The sequence below is a fragment of the Schistocerca gregaria genome, chromosome 1, assembly GCF_023897955.1.
Source record: "Schistocerca gregaria isolate iqSchGreg1 chromosome 1, iqSchGreg1.2, whole genome shotgun sequence".
Taxonomy (NCBI): domain Eukaryota; kingdom Metazoa; phylum Arthropoda; class Insecta; order Orthoptera; family Acrididae; genus Schistocerca; species Schistocerca gregaria.
In genome coordinates, this window is record NC_064920.1 from 497,603,028 (window position 1) to 497,621,935 (window position 18,908).

Below are 18,908 nucleotides of genomic sequence, written 5' to 3' on the forward strand. Positions count from 1 at the left end.
CCCTGCTCGTTTAGTTTTTATTGCCGTTTCAAATATACTGGTCATTTTTGAAACACCCTGTATGTGGCTGAGAATCCTACTTATTTGTTGGGAGCAAGCTTTTAGTACTCTGTTGGAAATGCCATCAATTCCATGTGAGCTTTTACTTTTGAGTGAATTTATTATTTTCCTAATTTCAGTAGGAGAGGTAGGCTGAATTTCAAGGTACTGCCTCTTTCATATACTGCCCTGTTTTTTCTAATGAATAGCTGGATCGTATTTTCTCCGCAACACTTAAAAAATGATTATTAAAAATGTTTTCTACTTCTGACTTCTTGTTTACAAACTTTTCATTGTGTTTGATAGAAATGCAGTCTTCCTGTGCTATCGGTTGCCCTGTTTCCCTTTTAACAATATTCCAAATTGTTTTAATTTTATCATCAGATGTGCTAATCTCAGGCTTAATGTGCATACTTCTGGACTTTTTAATAACTTTTCTTGAAACTGTTCAGTAGTTTTTATAATGTTTCACTGTTTCTGGATCATTACTCCTCCTGGCGATAAGATACATTTCCCTTTTATTTTTACAAGATATTTTTATCCCTTTAGCCAGCCATGCCTATTTTGATGGTTTCTTACAATTATATTTCACTGTTTTCTTAGGGAAACTGTTTTCAAATATGCTCATAAAGGTATCATGACACAAGTTAAATTTTCAATTAGCATCAGGATCCCTGTAAACCTTATCCTAGTCTAATTGATTTAAGTTTTCCTTAAAATTTTCAATTTGTTACATCGTTAATTGAACGTACTATTTTGGAGGAATGTCTTGCATTACTTTAAGAAGCTATGTTATATATTGCAACTAGCTGTGCAACATGATCAGACAGACCATTATCAACAGGAAAAGTTTTTATTTGATTAACTTTATCTTGTCTATAAAAACATTATCTATCAGTGTGCTGCTTTCCTGCACCACCCGTGTAGGAAAATCAATAAGTGATGCCAAATTGAAAGAACCAAGTTATGTTTCAACATCAAACTTTATATCGGACTCTTTCAGAATATCTACATCGAAAGCCCCACAAACAATAATTTGCATTCCTCTCTCTGACAGCACAACAAAGAATCAAAGTTTTTCAAAAATAGTTGAAAATTTCCGAATGGGGACCTGCCATTATTTAGTTTAAGCTCACATGCACATACTTCTATATGTTGCTCTAGGCAAAAATTTATAATTTCCAAATTTTTGATACTATGACAGATTTTAAGATATATGGCAACTCCTCCTCTCTCCATAGTGTGTCTGCTTACATATGCTGAAAGCTTATATCCACCTACATTTACCATTTCCATACCTGTGACTATTTGATGTTCAGACAGGCATAGTAAATCTATTCCACCCTCAGTTTCTCAATCTTCAAAACAAACAAGAAGCTCATCTACTTTTTTTCCCAACACTTCAGAGCAGTTTTTTTTTTTTCTCTCGTGCCAATATATTTTTAATACTAATATTAGGGTTATGTAGAATTTACATTACTGAGTCCAGTTATTCTGAGATATTGTAGAACAGTTACTGATGTATTCTTTAAATTTATTTTTTAATGTTTGAGAATGTTCAGTTTCCTGCCTGATGTTCACTGGCAACCTGTTATAGACTTTGCACCAAAATATAAAACTTCTCTCTAAATCCTGAGAAAGATGTGGAAATCATTTATATTCTGGTACTGTGGTTGAGAATTGTTAATACATCCTAAATTCACTCTTGTTACTATGCAAAATTATCATTACTAGGGAGTATATGTGTTGGCATGTAAGTGTAAGAATACCTTAGGTCATTGAAGTGGCTTCTGTAAGATGTTCAGTTACCAACATCACACAATATTCTTACTGCATGCTTCTGTAGGATAAACACTTTTGTCATCTTATCTGCGGTGCCTCAGAAGATTATGCCATAGGAAAGGATTGAGTGAGAGTTTGCTAGCAGTCTTGTCTGTGGGTCAACAGCATGAGAAAGATATCTGATTACAAAGCAGGCAGAATTGAGCTTTCTGTTTCACTTAATCACATGTTGGCTTGGTTACACTATTCAGAGAGAATTTATGGATTGAACAATGGGAAGAGATGTACCAGTGACACATCATAGATGACTAATTTAATTCTTCTAACTATGGAAACTCCAGACGGAATGAATCACTATTTTTGTGTGTGTGTGTGTGGGGGGGGGGGGGGGGCATATGTCTATTGTTGACACAGGCAAAACGGTCGAAAGCTGTAATTGTGGGAGTCTTTTTGTTATGGCTCTCTGCAAATCAGCATCTCTGCTATATGGTGAGTAGCAACTTTTCTTCTCATAATATAATTTAATTCTTTCCTTAAAATATTCTGGCAAAACAATGAATCTACTATTCCTTTACAATGGATCAGTGAAAGCTGAGAGAAAGGGTCAGAACATCTGGTACCAAAATATCTTGTGCCTTAAAGATGGAGTTTTATTTAATGTAAAAGATTAGCACTGATCAGGAATTAAAGGAGCACTATGTTGTTAACGAAAAGATAAAATCCATATATGATGTGCAAAAATAAAAAAAAGTCCCAGGAACAAAGAGGAGGCATTTTGGAGCACTGAAACAAATAGACTTGCTGTGATAAATGATATTGTACTCCTCAGTGACAGTAGCAGTGAATCAGAGGATATTAAACTCAAATCATTGACTATTAAATGCTGAGAATTCTTCCAAACAGTAGCTGAAAACAGAAGGACAAAAAATGATCATCAAAAGCAGATCCATTAGACTTACTTAGACAGGCATTCCGTATCCCACCACCAGAAATCAGTTCTCCCGATTAACTGTTTAGTGAGATCATAAAAATCATTAGGTCACTGGAAAGCACCAACACTCATAGTTATTATGCTATTTCAATCAAAGTACTAAAATCGTGTTGACTTAATAGATGCCCCCCCACCCCTTGACCCATGAATTATCTTTATAATTAGTCACTGAGTCAATGTGTATGTTGTGGCAGACTGAACTGTACAGCATTAACACCCTTCTATAAAAGAGGAGTTGACTGAGTGACCTCAGATTCATTATTCACGAAATATCTTATAAAATACAGACTTTTTTTAGCTTACAATGGAATATTGAACCACATTTTGGGGAATACCCTTTAACAGAAGCTCAGTTTGGCTTATACAATATCACAAACTCAATCCTCATAGAACTAAAAATTAGACTGTTAGCATTTTCTGTGAAGGTGCCAAGGAAGTTGATTGTGTGGCTCGCAAAACTCTACAAGGGGAACTAAAATGGTTTGCTGTTAATTTCACTCTTCTTTCAAGGCTGGAGTCATATTGTAACACAAGAAGACAGAGAGATTATAATAACAAGTGATATCATGGCAATAAGATTAAATTTGGCGTGAGAAAACGAAAATGTTGGCCTGCAAGATTTGAGGTATAGCTCACTCCTGCTTTTGACCCACATTAATGATACAGCGTGGACATTGAAGCATTCATCAAAAATTGTGATGTTTGCTCATGACATTAGTATACTGATAAAAGAGTCCAAAGACATCTATGCCTTACATAACCAGGAAAACAATTAAGCAGGCTCAGAACTGCTTCACTGCAAACATTGTAAAGTCTAAACATACAGAAACTCATATGATGCAATTCCCATAAAATAAAAATAAATTCTGAAGGGATATATCATTCTCTCTATACTATTTTTCTATAAATTTCCTTATCTCGTAATTTTTCATTTAGTTAACAGCACATAATACAACACTTCTAAAAGCTCCAGGAATACAGCCTTTAATTAATTTATTTTGTGTTTAGCAGTGCCACAGTTTCTGCTGTCTTATTACCTAATAGAATATATCTTGGTATACTTGATTTAAAATCAAGGATTCCAGCAAACCAACTTCCTCAATGCTGACTGCCACCTCGAAGATGGCTCATCAGTATCTTCATCCATATCAAACCTACCACCCACCAGCAATATCTCCACTTTGATAGGTGCCACCCATTCCATACCGAGAAGTCCCTTCCACACAGCTTAGCTACCCATGGCCGTTGCATCTGCAGTGACAAGCAATGCCTCTCAAAATGTACTAAGGGTCTCAGTGAGGCTTTCACAGACCATAATTACCCTCCCAACCTGTGCATTATCTCTCCAGTTACCCACCACCTCCCAAAGTCTCACTGTCTGACCACTGAGGTGCAGTCCCCCTCGCAAGTCAGTACTATCCAGTACTGGAGTGTCTGAATAACATTCTCCACCAGGATTTTTACTACACTGTCCTGCCCTGAAATAAGGAATCTCCTACCCACTATCCTTCCCACTCCTTCCGCAGTGGTATTCTGCCACCCACCGAACCTACACAATATCCTTGTCCCTCTCTACTCAACAGCTGTCCCAACCCCTTGTCTCATAGCTCATATCCCTGCAATAGATCTAGATGCAAGACACATCCCATATATCCTCCCACCACTGCCTACTACAGTCAGATCACAACCTTCATGTGTCCCATCAAAGGCAGGACTACTTGTGAAAGCAATCATGTGATCTGCAAGTTAAGCTGCAGTTACTGTGCTTTGTTCTATGTGGGCATGACAACCAACAAGCTGTCTATCTGCACGATTGGCCACTGATAAACCGTGGCCAAGATCAGCTGAACCACCCAGTTGCTGAGCATGCTGCCCCGACACAACATTCTTCATTTCATCAACTGTTTCACAGCCTGTGCCATTTGCAACATTCCTACCAACATGAGCTTTTCTGAATTGTGCAGGTGAGAACTCTCCCTGCAATATATCCTATGTTTCCATAACCCTCATTAGTCCCTGTGCTTCACCCTCCTGTGCCCTTTCCCTTTTCCCTCTCCAGCACTACACAGCCTTCTGTTCTGTTCCACCAACGCATCCAGTTTTTTTTTTACTTTTCTCCACTTCCTCCCCCCCCCCCCCCCCCATTCTGTGTAACCTCCTGACTACACTTAGCTGCTTTATCCTCTCCCCATTTCATCCTTGTGTGTTCCCACAAGCAACACTCCACCATCCCCCACGCCTTCTCTGCTACCCATCCCCTTCTCCACCCCAGCCTCCTCCCTACCGCCCACCACCCAGACTGCTTCTCCCATCATGTGTTGTTGCTTGCTGCCTGGTCTCAGCAGCCAGAGACAGTGGTCATTTGTGTGTGTGTGTGTGTGTGTGTGTGTGTGTGTGTGTGTGTGCGGGGGGGGGGGGGGGGGGGGGGTGCATACACATGTGTGTTGTCGTCTAATGCAGAAGAAAGCCTTTTGACTGAAAGCTTACTTGTTTATCGGTCTTTCATTGTGCCTGTCTGTAAAATCATTGTCTTGTTTCCAGTGGTCCATGTGTATGTCAGCAGTTGATCAGTTATATGTTTACCATTTGAAGTATTTGCACTCATCAGAACACCAGGAAACATTTTAATGCAGTTCTTCAGTTGATATGAATGGAAGGCATATATAGTGATACATCGTTATTGCAGTTGCCATGTTACCCATCCCCATAATACTTTTTTGCCCTAAATTTTTAGGAAGATCTCGTTCCCTTCAAAAAAAAAATTATCTTTTTTTTAATGAGAATTATTCGTTTTGACTTTGACAAATCTCTCTCTCTCTCTCTCTCTCTCTCTCTCTCTCTCTCTCTCTCTCTCTCTCTCTCTCTCTCTCCGCCCCCCCCCCTTTTCCCCCACTCCCTCCTACACACACACACACACACACACACACACACACACACACACCAGATGGGTCATTCGTGAACTAACAGGTCCAAAGGAACGGTTCACCAAGATGAACGGAATGAGCGAGGAACGAATTCTAAGGAACAGTCTTTCATAGTTGACTTCGGTCGCGGATTTCTACTTATAGTTCCAAGGAACGGGAAATGGTCGGTCTCATTCCCACAACAGCACATCAGCCGGTCTCCATTCCAGCCTCGGTCCCATTCCCGTCTGCCTAGGTCTTGATCACAGCTTTCTACTTATAGTTCCCGGGAATGGGAAACGGCCAGTCTCGTTCCCACAACGGCACATCAGCCGGTTTCGTTCCAGCCTCGGTCTCATTCCCATCTCGGTCTTGGTCTCACTCAGCCGGACTTGCCCTTCTTTACGTGGCCACTCGTCGCTCTTACACTGTTGGCTGCTCATAGTTAGTTCTGTATCGAGCTGTTGTTCATTTCGTACACTGCGCGCGCCCATTCTAGATCAATTTCAAACCTTTTTTGAACTCTGACCTTCTGATTCTTTTTGTATTCTATTCAGCGTCTATGACCGGTAATTAAAATGTGTTTTATAATTAGGTAAATTACATAAAAATTATGTGGTATGTAATGCATACATTTTTTTCGGGTAACAAAACGGCATATTAGCTTACTTCACTATAGCAGAAGAAATATTGTAAAAAGGCAAGATTTTTTTGCTGTTACACATGCAAAGGAAGTTGGCTTGGCACACACGAGTGGCCATTTTCTGTCTTTTTTTTTTTTTAATGTCCAAGGTAAAAGGGCATGTTCATTGTTATGGAAGGCAGACGAACTTACAACTGAATGAAGCCCGCGCTCTGTAGTTGAGTGTCTGGTGTCACATTTTGTAAAGAGAATGTGATAAATTCTACAAAATTATTTCAGTGGTATAGGATGGCGCTTGAAAAATCGGCCCTGAGTACTAGACTGTTCATTGTCGTCCACCAATCATCATCTATTGTTTCGAAGTTGTTTGCAAATCGTGCGTAACTGGCGAGCAGTCTGTACTGGAGGCTGGTTTTCCGTGTGCCACGTTATTTCACTGCGATCAGCCACATAACGCTACAGTTGGCTAAATGAGAGGGTTTGCAGAATCACGAAAATTACAAGTGTGTGAGAATTCTGTTTAAAAATTCTGTACTCCAGGGGAGAAGCAAGTCCCCCTCTTGGTGCCTTCCATCTTCAGTCACCTATGCTACTAATTTTTCATAAGAACCATATAACAGGTACAAATGAACGGTGAATGAGTAAAAATGAATGGTTCCCAAAAAAGAGCGATCACCAGTGAACTAGTTCCCAAGGATGAACGAGTTTGCCCATCTCTAACAGACACACAATGTTCATTATTGTGGTTCACATTTCACACTGTATTGTTGTGTTAATGTTTATAAAATATGAAAAATAAATGAAACCAACTCTTCAGTTATATATGTAATATTTCTGTTGCAGGTTTTCTACTTTACAATGAGGAAGAGAATGGAAATGACAAATCTAGTTGCAAGAAGTTGTGTGGCAAGGAAGGAGAGGTTGCAGCAGATGAGGAATTTAAGGTTTGCTCCATGGCTCACTAACTGTGTAGTACACTAAACGTCACTTTAATGTTTCATGTGTATTTAAATAATTTAGTGTGATGGGGGCATCCCTGAAATAATTTGGAAGTAGGCATAATTTTGACAAAACAAGTTCATAGTTTGAGACAAGACGTTCTAAGTAACTTCAGGATTCAGTAAGTGTTATCCCAGGTTTTTGACTTGTATTTAGACTTTCATGGACATTAGTAACAACAATTTCTTAAAGGGAGCCTAAAATACTTGTAGTGTAACACACAAAAGAGGGTTTAAAGTTGACAAAACCCAGGAGTGGCAGTTTAGCCTGGACAACTTAAGGCACTAAGCTCGTACCCCTTTAGGAGTGAGTCTCAGGTGTTGTCTTCCACTGAAATTGAAACTGAGTCACTGAGACACACTTCGTTTTATGGGAAGTGAGCTGTATCTCTTGTTGGGGGAAGCAACAAAAAACAGGTGAGGAGTCTTTTATGTGTCAACAGTTCCAGTGTAAGGCTAGTACAATGGTGGCAAGGGATAAGGGTTACAAGAATTGCATTTGAAGAGGCTGTTCCAACAGCCATAGAGGAAACATAGTAGCAAGCAGCTGCAGATCATGTTGCATGTCGGAACAAATTATGCCTTTTGTCTGGGCCTCCGAGGACATACTTCGATCATTCTGACAACTGGTAGAGAAGGTTTAGCAGACCAGTGTTGCTCACAAAATTTCAGCCCCCCCTCCTCCCCCTTCCCCTCCCCAGGGGCTCACCACTCTTTGATGAGTTTGTGCGTGGCTGCCACAGGGCCCCAGACTTTGCAGCACCTTTTCCCTTCCGTGCTGCTTGTGTATCCTACTGCTGTTCTTTTCCCCTTCTTTGGGAAACATGTCTGGGATGTTTTAGGGAATGTGTTCTGAATTTTCAGTAGCCTGAAATCAGAACAGTCCTTCCACTGTTTTCTTTTCCTCTCTTTTTTTTATTCATTCACCTTCTTCTAGCTCTCCTCCCCTTTGGCATTTGAGATTCCTCTTTGTTTCTTCTTCCTCCATGTGCACTCCTGAAGGTTGGCCGGCCAACGTCTCTGGTGCATAACAGGTAACTGGGTGATGCGTAATTCCCAGCACCAGGCCAAGAGGTAGGGTTCGCACTTATTGGTACAGGCCAGGCCCAGGGAGGGATGATTGCTTGAGCTGTTACATTCCCAAATTGCCTCCTGTTAGTGTCGAGGCCCGTTGAACATTGAGTTCTGCATGTGGCGCTACTTACTCTAGGCTGCTCAATGACCTGACTGGGGCAGAAATCCAAACTTACCTCTGTGATCAGACCATCACTGCAGTCCATCGGATGATGGAAAAGATTGATGCTGCATTGCTAGTGCCTACATGCACTTTCTTTCTCATGTTTGATGGACTAGTGCTTCCATCAAAGAAAGCAGGCCATGGAGTCGTCATGGTCGGACTGTACATACCAAACCCTACCTGGCTATCAGTGTCAACATTACAACCACACTCAAATGTCCTGTCAAAACCCAGCCAAATGTGTTATTTGTGGTAGGGATGCTCACAAGGATGATTGCCCACCCCCTTCTCCCTGTTTTATCAATTGCAGTGATGACCATGCATCCTCATTCCAAGAAGTCCCCATGTATCTAGATGAGTTGTTGGCTAGTCTGAAACCATTTGTTTACCTCCTGACACTTATAGTACCATTCTTGCTACATCTCACTCCACAAAGAACGCAGCCATGCAGAAATCAGCACCGCAGTTGTAAAATCGCCCAGTGTCACGGTAGTATCCCCATCTCCTTCTCATCTAGCTGTGCAACAGGAGACCAAATTTTCACCTCTGGCAGAAAATCACCTGCTACACAACCAGAAGACCAGAAACGACAGAAGGAATACCCTTGCGAAGACTTTTTACGGATGTAAAAAGTTAGCCAACAAATGTCTGGGTCTTCATCTTCCAACTGCAAAGGCTCCAGGAAATCAAACAAAGGCAACGGTCTTCCCCTTTGCCAACTTGGAGATCCTCTTTAGTGATACTACCATGTGATACCCTCATCCAGCTGACCTCCATTTCACTAGTGCATACCACCAATTGTTTTTCTGCCCTGGAATCTACAGACCGACCGAGAGAGAATGGTGATGCATCTATAGATCTCATGGAGTAGAATCATCAGCCTCTGTGCCCTGTAGCGTGAGTCTGCAAAGCCTGGCACTTGGCAGCCGCCAAGATGACAACCGTTCATTTTTTTCCCTCCTTCCCTTTCCCCATCATGACTCTCATCCGATGAAACATTTGCAGTATTAGATCCAACAAGAGGGAATTATGGCTGCTCTTGGAAATGCAGCATCCTCATGTTTTCTGCCTCCAGGGAACAAACTCACATCCTCTAAACCACTTTGACCTCTCATATTTCTTTCTTCTCTTTGACCTTCCTCCTCAGGATGGCATTCCATCTCACCGGGCAGTCATGCTGCTCATCCGGGATGATGTTCGTAGTCAAACCACTGAACACCCAGCAGTACATTGTTGCAGTTCACACGTTCCTTCCTCACTTCACCTTTTTTTTTCTTTGTTCTGTTTATGTCCCTCTGTCACTCATTGTCACCCAGGCAGAAATTCTCCAGCTTATTAGGCAACACCCTCACCCCATTTTGCTGCTCGGTGACTTTAATTCGCACCATCCTTTTGGGGCCTCACAGAACCTGTCAAAGAAATGCCCTCTTGGCTGACCTTCTCAATCAACTCAACCTCATCTGCCTTAACACTGGAGCACCCATGTTCCTTTCAGACTCCATACACACACCTGTTCCCATTTGGACCTCTCATTCTGCACTGCCCAGCTTGCCTGTCATCTCAAGTGGTCCGTTCTCTCTGACACGTACGTGAGCGACCATTTCCCACGTGCTATCTATTTGCTGACTCCTACCCCTCCTGTGTGTAAATCCAATTGGCAGCTTTCGAAGGACAACTAGAGGCTTTACTCCTCCCTGGTGATCTTTGATGAAAAACATTTCCCCAGTTTTGATGACTAGGTGAATATCTTGCAAACTTTATCTTTACCACCACAGAATGTTCCATTCCTCGCACTTCATGTTTTCCACACTGTACCCCGGTTCCTTGCTGGACTGAAATGTGTTGTGATGCAATTCGCATACAGAGATGTGCTCTCGGCATTTTTAACTGTCATTCTGCAATGGCAAACTGCATACATTATAAACAGCTGCATGCACAGAATCAGTGCATTCTTTGGAATAGCGAAAAAGCTAACTGGATTTTGTTTACTAGTACTTTTAACAGTTCCACTCCCACTTCCATCATGTGGGCCAACTTCTGATGACTCTCTGGGACCAAGGTCCATTCCCCAATATCTGGCCTGACCACAGCAGATGATGTCATTATAGACCCTATTGCTATCTCCAACACTATGGGCCCCTATTTTGCGGAGATTATGAGCTCCACTGACTATCATCCAGCCTTCCTCCATCAGAGATGAGTGGAGGCGGCTCAGTTGATACCCTTCTCCTCTCAGAATAGTGAATGCTACAATGCTGCCTTTACTGTGTGGGAGCTAGATCATCCTCTCACATCCTCCCGATCTTCCACCCCAGGGCCAGACAATGTTCACGTTCAGATGTCGCGGCACCTTTCCTTTGTGGGCAAGCACTTTCTCCCTCATATGTACAATCACATATGAGCAAGTGGCACATTTCCCAGACGTTGGTGGGGAGCTGCTATCATACCTATACATAGGCCTGTAAGGAAAAACACCTTCCTTTTAGCTACCACCCATTTCTCTCACAAGCTGTGATTGCAAGGTGATGGGATGTATGATTCATCCCTGGCGAATCTCACAATCTGGTAACCAATGCACTATGGGGTTTTGAGCACTCTGTTCTGCAGTTGACCACCTTGTCACCCCATGTCATGAATGGTTTTCAGCAGAAATGCCAGACTATGGTCATGTGTTTTGATTTGGAGAAAGTTTACGACAACTGCTGGAGGACTGGTATCCTTTGTACACATTACATGTGGGGTTTCCGAGGCCGCCTGCCCCATTTCCTTCAGGAATTTTTGAAAGATAGAGTTTTGAAGGTGTGCAATAGTTCTGCCTTGTCGGACACCTTTATCTAGGAAAACGGGGTGCCTCAGGGCTCCTTCCTGAGTGTTGTCCTGTTTGCTGTTGCCATTAACCCTATTATCATGCCTCCTGCTTGGTATCTCTGACTCCCATTTTGTGAATAATTTTGTGATCTATTGTAGTTCTCCAAGAATTTGCTTCTTGAGCAGCATCTTCAGCAATGTCTTGATCATCTTTACTTGTGGAGCATCAACAATTGCTTTTGCTTTTCCACTGAGAAAACTGTTTGTCTGAATTTTTGGCAGCACAGTGGTTTTTTTTTCACTGTTTTTATATCTTGGGCCTGTTGCTCTTCTGTTAACTGAAGCTACGAAACTCATGCTTGATAGGAAACTTTCTTGGTCCTCCCACATGTCTTACCTGGCCACCCAGTGTACCCGGTCTCTCAGTGTCCTATGTGTTTTCAGCAGTACTTCCTGGGAAGCAGATCGGACCACTCTACTCCATTTGTATCGATCCCTTGTCTGTTCAAAGATAGACTATGGGTGTTTTGTTTATGCATCTGCACATCCATCCATCTCACACTATCTACATACAATCCACCATTGTGGCATCTGTTTGGCCACTTGGCCACTAGTGCCTTTTACACTAGCCCGGTTGAGAGTCTCTATGCAGAAGCTGCTGAAGTACTATTGTCATACTCAGTTCATATGTGTGCCATTTATCTGCCATGCCTGGCCACTTGTCCTATGCTTCCTTCTTCAGTGACTCCTCTGATTGCCAGTATGGGACATGCCGCTCTTCTCTGTTACATACTGGTGTTTTTTTTTTTTGGCTACTGTTTCAGCAACGTAACTTCACACTACCTGCCACTTTCCCAGTGGGTGCCAACCCGTTACCATCTTGGCTTTGTGCTATGGTCAGTGTTCACCCTGGCCTTCATTCGCTTCCTAAGGACACTACTCCAGATTTGATCTGCCACTGTAAATGTTTCAACTTTTGCACAGAAGTTAGTGATAGTACCTTTGAGTACACTGGTGACTCTCAGACTGACTGTGGTATTGGGTGTGCCATCGTCATTGGCAATGACCATTTTTGGTATTTTCTTCCGGAAGACTGCTCAGTATTTACAGCAGAGCTTTTCGCCCTGTTTAAGACCATACAGTATATCTGGTGACACGGACTTATCAATTGTGTCATCTACTCTGATTTTCTCATTGCCCTTCAGAGCCTCTTTGTGCTGTACACAGTCCATCCCTTAATGCAATGGGTCCAAGTAAGCTTCTACGTGCTCGCTCTTGAGGGAGCCATTTTGATGTTTATGTGGATGCCTGGTTATGTCGGTCTGAAAGGAAATGAGGCTGCTGACACTCCTGCCAAGGCTGCAATCCTCTTACCTTGGCCCACTAGTTCTTCCATTCCTTCTGATATGTCCATGTTGCCATTTGTTTGCAGGTGGTGCCACTTTGGCATCACCACTGGTCATCCCTTCAAGTGAACAAGCTCCTGGAAATTAAATCTCTCCCAGCTACTTGGCTGACTCCCTCTTGGCCCTCTCACTGTGAGACATTGTTTTAGCTATGTTGCATATTGGGCACTGTCATTTTAGTCATCATATTGGGTACTGTCATTTTATCCATTGCCATTTATTAAATGGTGATCCTCCACCACTTTATGCTCATTGTCACCATTTCCTGACTGACTGCCCTCTTTTGCACCACTTACATTCTAATGTATGTTCACTGTCTGAGTTATTGGCCATTTTAGTGAACGATGCATGAACTGCCAACTGTGTTTTATTTTTCACCCATCATAGCAAAATGGCAAAGGACATTTAACCTTTAGTTCAGGACCTCTGTTGCCAGTATAGCACATTTTTTGGACCTTCTCCAAGAGAAAGTCCTAGTTTTAAGCTGTCTTTCATTCCGTCAATTGGGCTTAAAGTGTAGTCATTTTCAACTCCTTTTTGGTCGTAGTGTTAGAAGGTTCTGACATGGGCACATAACCTTGGTTGCTTTTGCGCCCTAAAACAAAACAAAACAAAACAAACACAAAATATCAGTGAAGCTCACAGTCTGAAGCATTGTCTCTAGAGCTGGCCTACTGGTTTAGACTCATGTGAAAAGCTGTAACCAGGGGCTTTGAAGGCTCTGTGACTAGTTAGGCTATGACATGCTAGACTTGCACCATAGGGCTGAGAACTTTAGGGTTACCAGAAATCACATAGGTTTGCACTATGGCATCATAGGCTACTAATCAGGTAATTGTATGTGTGTGGTGTACAGAACAAATTATTAGATTGTGATGCTTCATCCTGTCAGATAATGATAGCTATACAAGATCCTAAAGTATTAGTATAAAACCCTGTGAAGTGCCCTGACAAATGAGATTATTAAAAACCTAGTTATCAACTGCTGAAGCATTTCCAATAAAATGTCACAGACTGAAGCACTCCTACAAATCAGTGGAGCTCGTGTAGTATTAAGTACTGAATGATAGCTAAAACCTGTAGTTGTCAGCTGTGATTTTTTAGGAGTAAATCTTATATCAGAAGAATAGGATTGGGAGACGGAAGTGACATATTCATTGTAGTAGGCAAATCTGTGGAGATAGAAATTTACACTGCATATAAGTATGTTTGGGTGAAACTTAGTATCAAGTGGTAGGGGGCATGCACTTATCATTGGAATCTTCTATTGATCACCACATTCAGCATCAAATCTTACCAGAAAGTTTGGAGAAACCCTCTGTTAGCTAATACAGTACATATGTATACCAGCCGTACTGTCATCATTCGAAGAGTCTTTGCTCAACCAACAATTGACTGGGATAATGGAAGTTTTGTAAGCGATGGTATGACAAGCTATCCTGCAAAACTGTATTAAATGCTTCCTCTTAAAACTATTTAAAACAGGTAGTTTCAAAGCCACCTCACAGCAAAAATACATCTAATGGCAACAAACATGTCTGATCTTTTGAGGGCGTCCACATTGATACTGGTATCACTGAGTTTGAGACAGTTGTAGTGACAAGGATCACCGAAGTGCAAAATGCAACTAAAACAAATAGAAGGATATGCATGTTCAGTGTACTGGATAAGGAGATTGTTGTTGTTGTGGTCTTCAGTCCCGAGTCTGGTTTGATGCAGCTCTCCATGCTACTCTATCCTGTGCAAGCTTCTTCATCTCCCAGTACCTGCTGCAGCCTACTCTCTGAATGTGCTTAGTGTATTCATCTCTTGGTCTCCCTCTACGATTTTTACCCTCCACGCTGCCCTCCATTACTGACTTGGTGATCCTTTGATGCCTCAGAACATTTCCTACCAACCGATCACTTCTTCTAGTCAAGTTGTGCCACAAACTCCTCTTCTCCCAAATTCTATTCAATACCCCCTCATTAGTTATGTGATCTACTCATCTAATCTTCAGCATTCTTCTGTAGCACCATATTTCAAAAGCTTCTATACTCTTCTTGTCCAAACTATTTATCGTCCATGTTTCATTTGCATACATGGCTACACTCCTTACAAATACTTTCAGAAACGACTTCCTGACACTTAAATCAATCCTCGATGTTAACAAACTTCTCTTCTTCAGAAACGCTTTCCTTGCCATTGCCAGTCAACATTTTATATCCTCTCTACTTCGACCATCATCAGTTATTTTGCTCCCCAAATAGCAAAACCCTTTTACTACTTTAAGTGTCTCATTTCCTAATCTAATTCCCTCAGCATCACCTGACTTAATTCGACTACATTCCATTATCCTCGTTTTGCTTTTGTTGGTGTTCATCTTATACCCTCCTTTCAAGACACTGTCCATTCCGTTCAACTTGTCTTCCAAGTCCTTTGCTGTCTCTGACAGAATTACAATGTCATCAGCGAACTTCAAAGTTTTTATTTCTTCTCCATGGACTTTAATACCTACTCCGAATTTTTCTTTTGTTTCCTTCACTGCTTGCTCAATATACAGATTGAATAACATTGGGGATAGACTACAGCCCTGTCTCTCTCCCTTCCCAACCACTGCTTCCCTTTCATGTCCCTCAACTCTTATAACTGCCATCTGGTTTCTGTACAAATTGTAAATAGCCTTTCGCTCCCTGTATTTTACCCCTGCCACCTTCAGAATTTGAAAGAGTGTATTCCAGTCAACATTCTCAAAAGCTTTCTCTAAGTCTACAATTGCTAAAAACATAGGTTTGCCTTTCCTTAATTCTTAGGGTCAGTATTGCCTCACATGTTCCAACATTTCCACGGAATCCAAACTGATCTTCCCCGAGGTTAGCTTCTACCAGTTTTTCCATTTGTCTGTAAAGAATTCGCGTAAGTATTTTGCAGCTGTAAGTTATTAAACTGATAGTTCGGTAATTTTCACATCTGTCAGTACCTGCTTTCTTTGGGATTGGAATTATTATATTGTTCCTGAAGTCTGATGGGATTTCGCGTGTCTCATACATCTTGCTCACCAAATGGTATAGTAATATCATATTTCTCAGAGGAACTTTAAACTGTCTGCTCTGGACAGGAGCATCTATAGGAATTGTGACTCAAGTTTAGAAGACTAGTACACCAAGGACTGAATAGATATGGAGCAGTTCATGTCGAGAGAGACCTTATGTGGTACACATTGTAGCCATTGGGGGAACAAAACACATAACTTAGATTCCCAGGTAGTAACACAATAATACTTTTATTAAGTTAATCATACAGTTTCAAAACTAATATCTTTTAATTGCTGAGTGGCATAATAAGAGTCCACTTGTTTGGTCAAGTCCCAACAGAGTAGTTAGTAACCACTGTAAAAAGTCAGTTGGAAAGCTAATCACGGAATCTTACTCATTGGAATGCTCTCACAAAGTCCAATTCCAACTAGGGAGTTACTATTTGTGAATACAGAGGCCAGTGAGGCTGTGGTCAATGGTGAGCAGTGGCTACATGCGGTGATGGCTTGACTGCTTGTTGGGTGGAGTGGAGACGAAATCCTACAAGGCAGTGGCTAGCAAGGAGAGAGATAGCTTGGCTGACTGTGTACATCCTGGAGTAATGATGATCCACAACTGGCTCCATGAGCAGACCTGATTTGCTAGTTGATGGGTGAATCTTGAGTACATGCTTGGTAACAGATTCCTCTTCTGTCCTCGGCAGGCATGTGATCAGCATATGAAAAATAATCTGTTGATTGTAATGCCACCAGTGGTGATGCTGGTGCCTCGTGTGACAATGCTGGTGCCATGACTTTCTGTGGAGCGTTCTGTAGGCTAGGTTGTAAACATGTTGTTGTGTCAGTGTGTGTACTCTGACTGATGTATTTATTTGTAAGCGAAGTATGCTAGATGATGCGGTGATGTCTTTGGTAGATGCCTGCTGGTACGGCAGTCAGTCCACCTTGGCTGTAAGACCGTGCAGCTGCTAGACTAGGATAAACACAGGGATACAAACGCTTACACTCACTTTAAAGAACATTGTAAAGAAACAATGACTATGGCACAAAAGGTGTAAAAAAGCACAGGGCTGTATATAGAAAAATATTAAATGAAACTTGGTTGGCTGTTAAAGGGGAAGTGCATGAAGCCTTCTGCAACTATCCTTCCAGAATATTATTGGGACACTTCTCACAAAACCCAAACAATTGCAGTCATATGTTAGTGTCCAGAGACTCAAAAGATGAGACAAGAACTGAAACTGAGGGCAGCAAAGCTTAAGCAGAAACACATCATTTTCAAATGCTCTCTCATAAAGGAAAACCTAGTAGTAACGCCTAAATTTAATTCTCATACCACTGCAGAGATAAGTGAAATAAATATTAGTGTCATTGACGTTGAGAAAAAGAAGCAGTTGTTGATATTGACAAAGGTCCAAGGCCTGATGGAATCACTATCAGATTATGCACTGAATTTGTGACTAAATTGGCCTATCCTTTAATCATAATATATCAAAGATCCTCAAACAAATCTGCACCTGGTGGCTGAAAGAAAGCACTGGTCACATCCAGTTGCAAGAAAGGCAGCAGAAGTGATCTACAAAATGTTCATTCAGTAACCTTGACACTGATTTGTTCTAGACTGTGATAACACAGTCTGAGCTCAAATGTAATTAGGTATCATGAACAGAATGACTTCCTCTTTGCCAGCCAGTTTGATTCTCATGCCAATCCCCATGATTCTCAATATATTGATCACATAAAACTCAACTTGTGCTTTTCTCACATGACATTCTGAAACCCATGGATTGAGACAGTCAGGTAGACGCAGCATTTCTTGAATTCTGAAAGGCATTTGACTCCATGTCACACTTACATTTATTATCGAAAGTAAAATCATATAGGATATCAAGTGATATTTATGAGTGGAATTGGAGTTTCCTTTGTGGTGATGACACAGCATGTTTGTTATCTTGGATGGAGAGTGATTGACAAATGTGGAACTAACTTCAGGAGTGGGCCAGAAAAGTATGTTGGAACCCTTGCTTGTTCGTGTTGTGTGTTAATGACCATGTAGATAATATTAATAGTAACCTCAGAATTTTTTTCAGATGATGCAGTTATTTATAATGATTACAATCAATCAGTCAGGTCTTTATAAGATTTGTGCGAAGATTGGAAGCTTAGTTCAAATATGCAGAAGTGTGAAATTGCACATTTCACAAAATGAGAAAAAGCATAGTATCCTATGACTACGGTATCAATTCACACAAATATCTGGGTTAACAAGTCATAGGGATATGATGGGACAATTACATAGTTACAGTTGTGGGTAAAGCAAGTGGCAAACTGCAGTTGATTGATAGAGTACTAAGGAAATAAAATCAGTCAGGAGATTACACACGAAACATTACACTCAGAGAGATTGCATATAAAACACTCGTGTGACCCATCATAGAATATTTCTCAAGTATGGGTAATGGGATTACCAGGGGATATGGATCTGATATAAAGAAGAGGAGCACATATTGTCACAGATTTGTTTGATTCATGAGAGAGTCACAAAGATGCTGAAAGAAATGAACTGGCAGATGCTTGAAGATAGACCCAAACCATCCCACAAAAGCCTATTTGGAAAGTTTCTAGAATCAACAGTTAGTGATGGCTCTAGGAATATCTACAACCCTCCTACATACTGTTCTCAAAGTGATCACAAAGACAAGATTAGACTAGTTACAGTATACACAGACTCATTTAAGCAATCACTCTTCTGCATCTACATCTACGTGATTACTCTGCAATTCACATTTAAGTGCTTGGCAGAGGGTTCATCGAACCACAATCATACTATCTCTCTACCATTCCACTCCCGAACAGTGCGCGGGAAAAACGAACACCTAAACCTTTCTGTTCGAGCTCTGATTTCTCTTATTTTATTTTGATGATCATTCGTACCTACGTAGGCTGGGCTCAACAAAATATTTTCGCATTCGGAAGAGAAAGTTGGTGATTGAAATTTCGTAAAAAGGTCTCGCCGTGACGAAAAACGTCTATGCTGTAATGACTTCCATCCCAACTCGTGTATCATATCTGCCACACTCTCTCCCCT

The 18,908-nt window shown here is 41.3% G+C and overlaps 1 protein-coding gene across 1 annotated transcript in view; it reads left to right on the forward strand.

Annotated features, from left to right (window-relative positions):
• LOC126355181 (uncharacterized) overlaps positions 1-18,908 on the forward strand; it is a 131,402-nt gene that overhangs the window by 16,116 nt on the left and 96,378 nt on the right. The window contains exon 3 of the mRNA XM_050005438.1: positions 7,202-7,302. Within this exon, the coding sequence (XP_049861395.1) occupies positions 7,202-7,302 (101 nt within the window). The remainder of the gene's footprint in view (positions 1-7,201; positions 7,303-18,908) is intronic.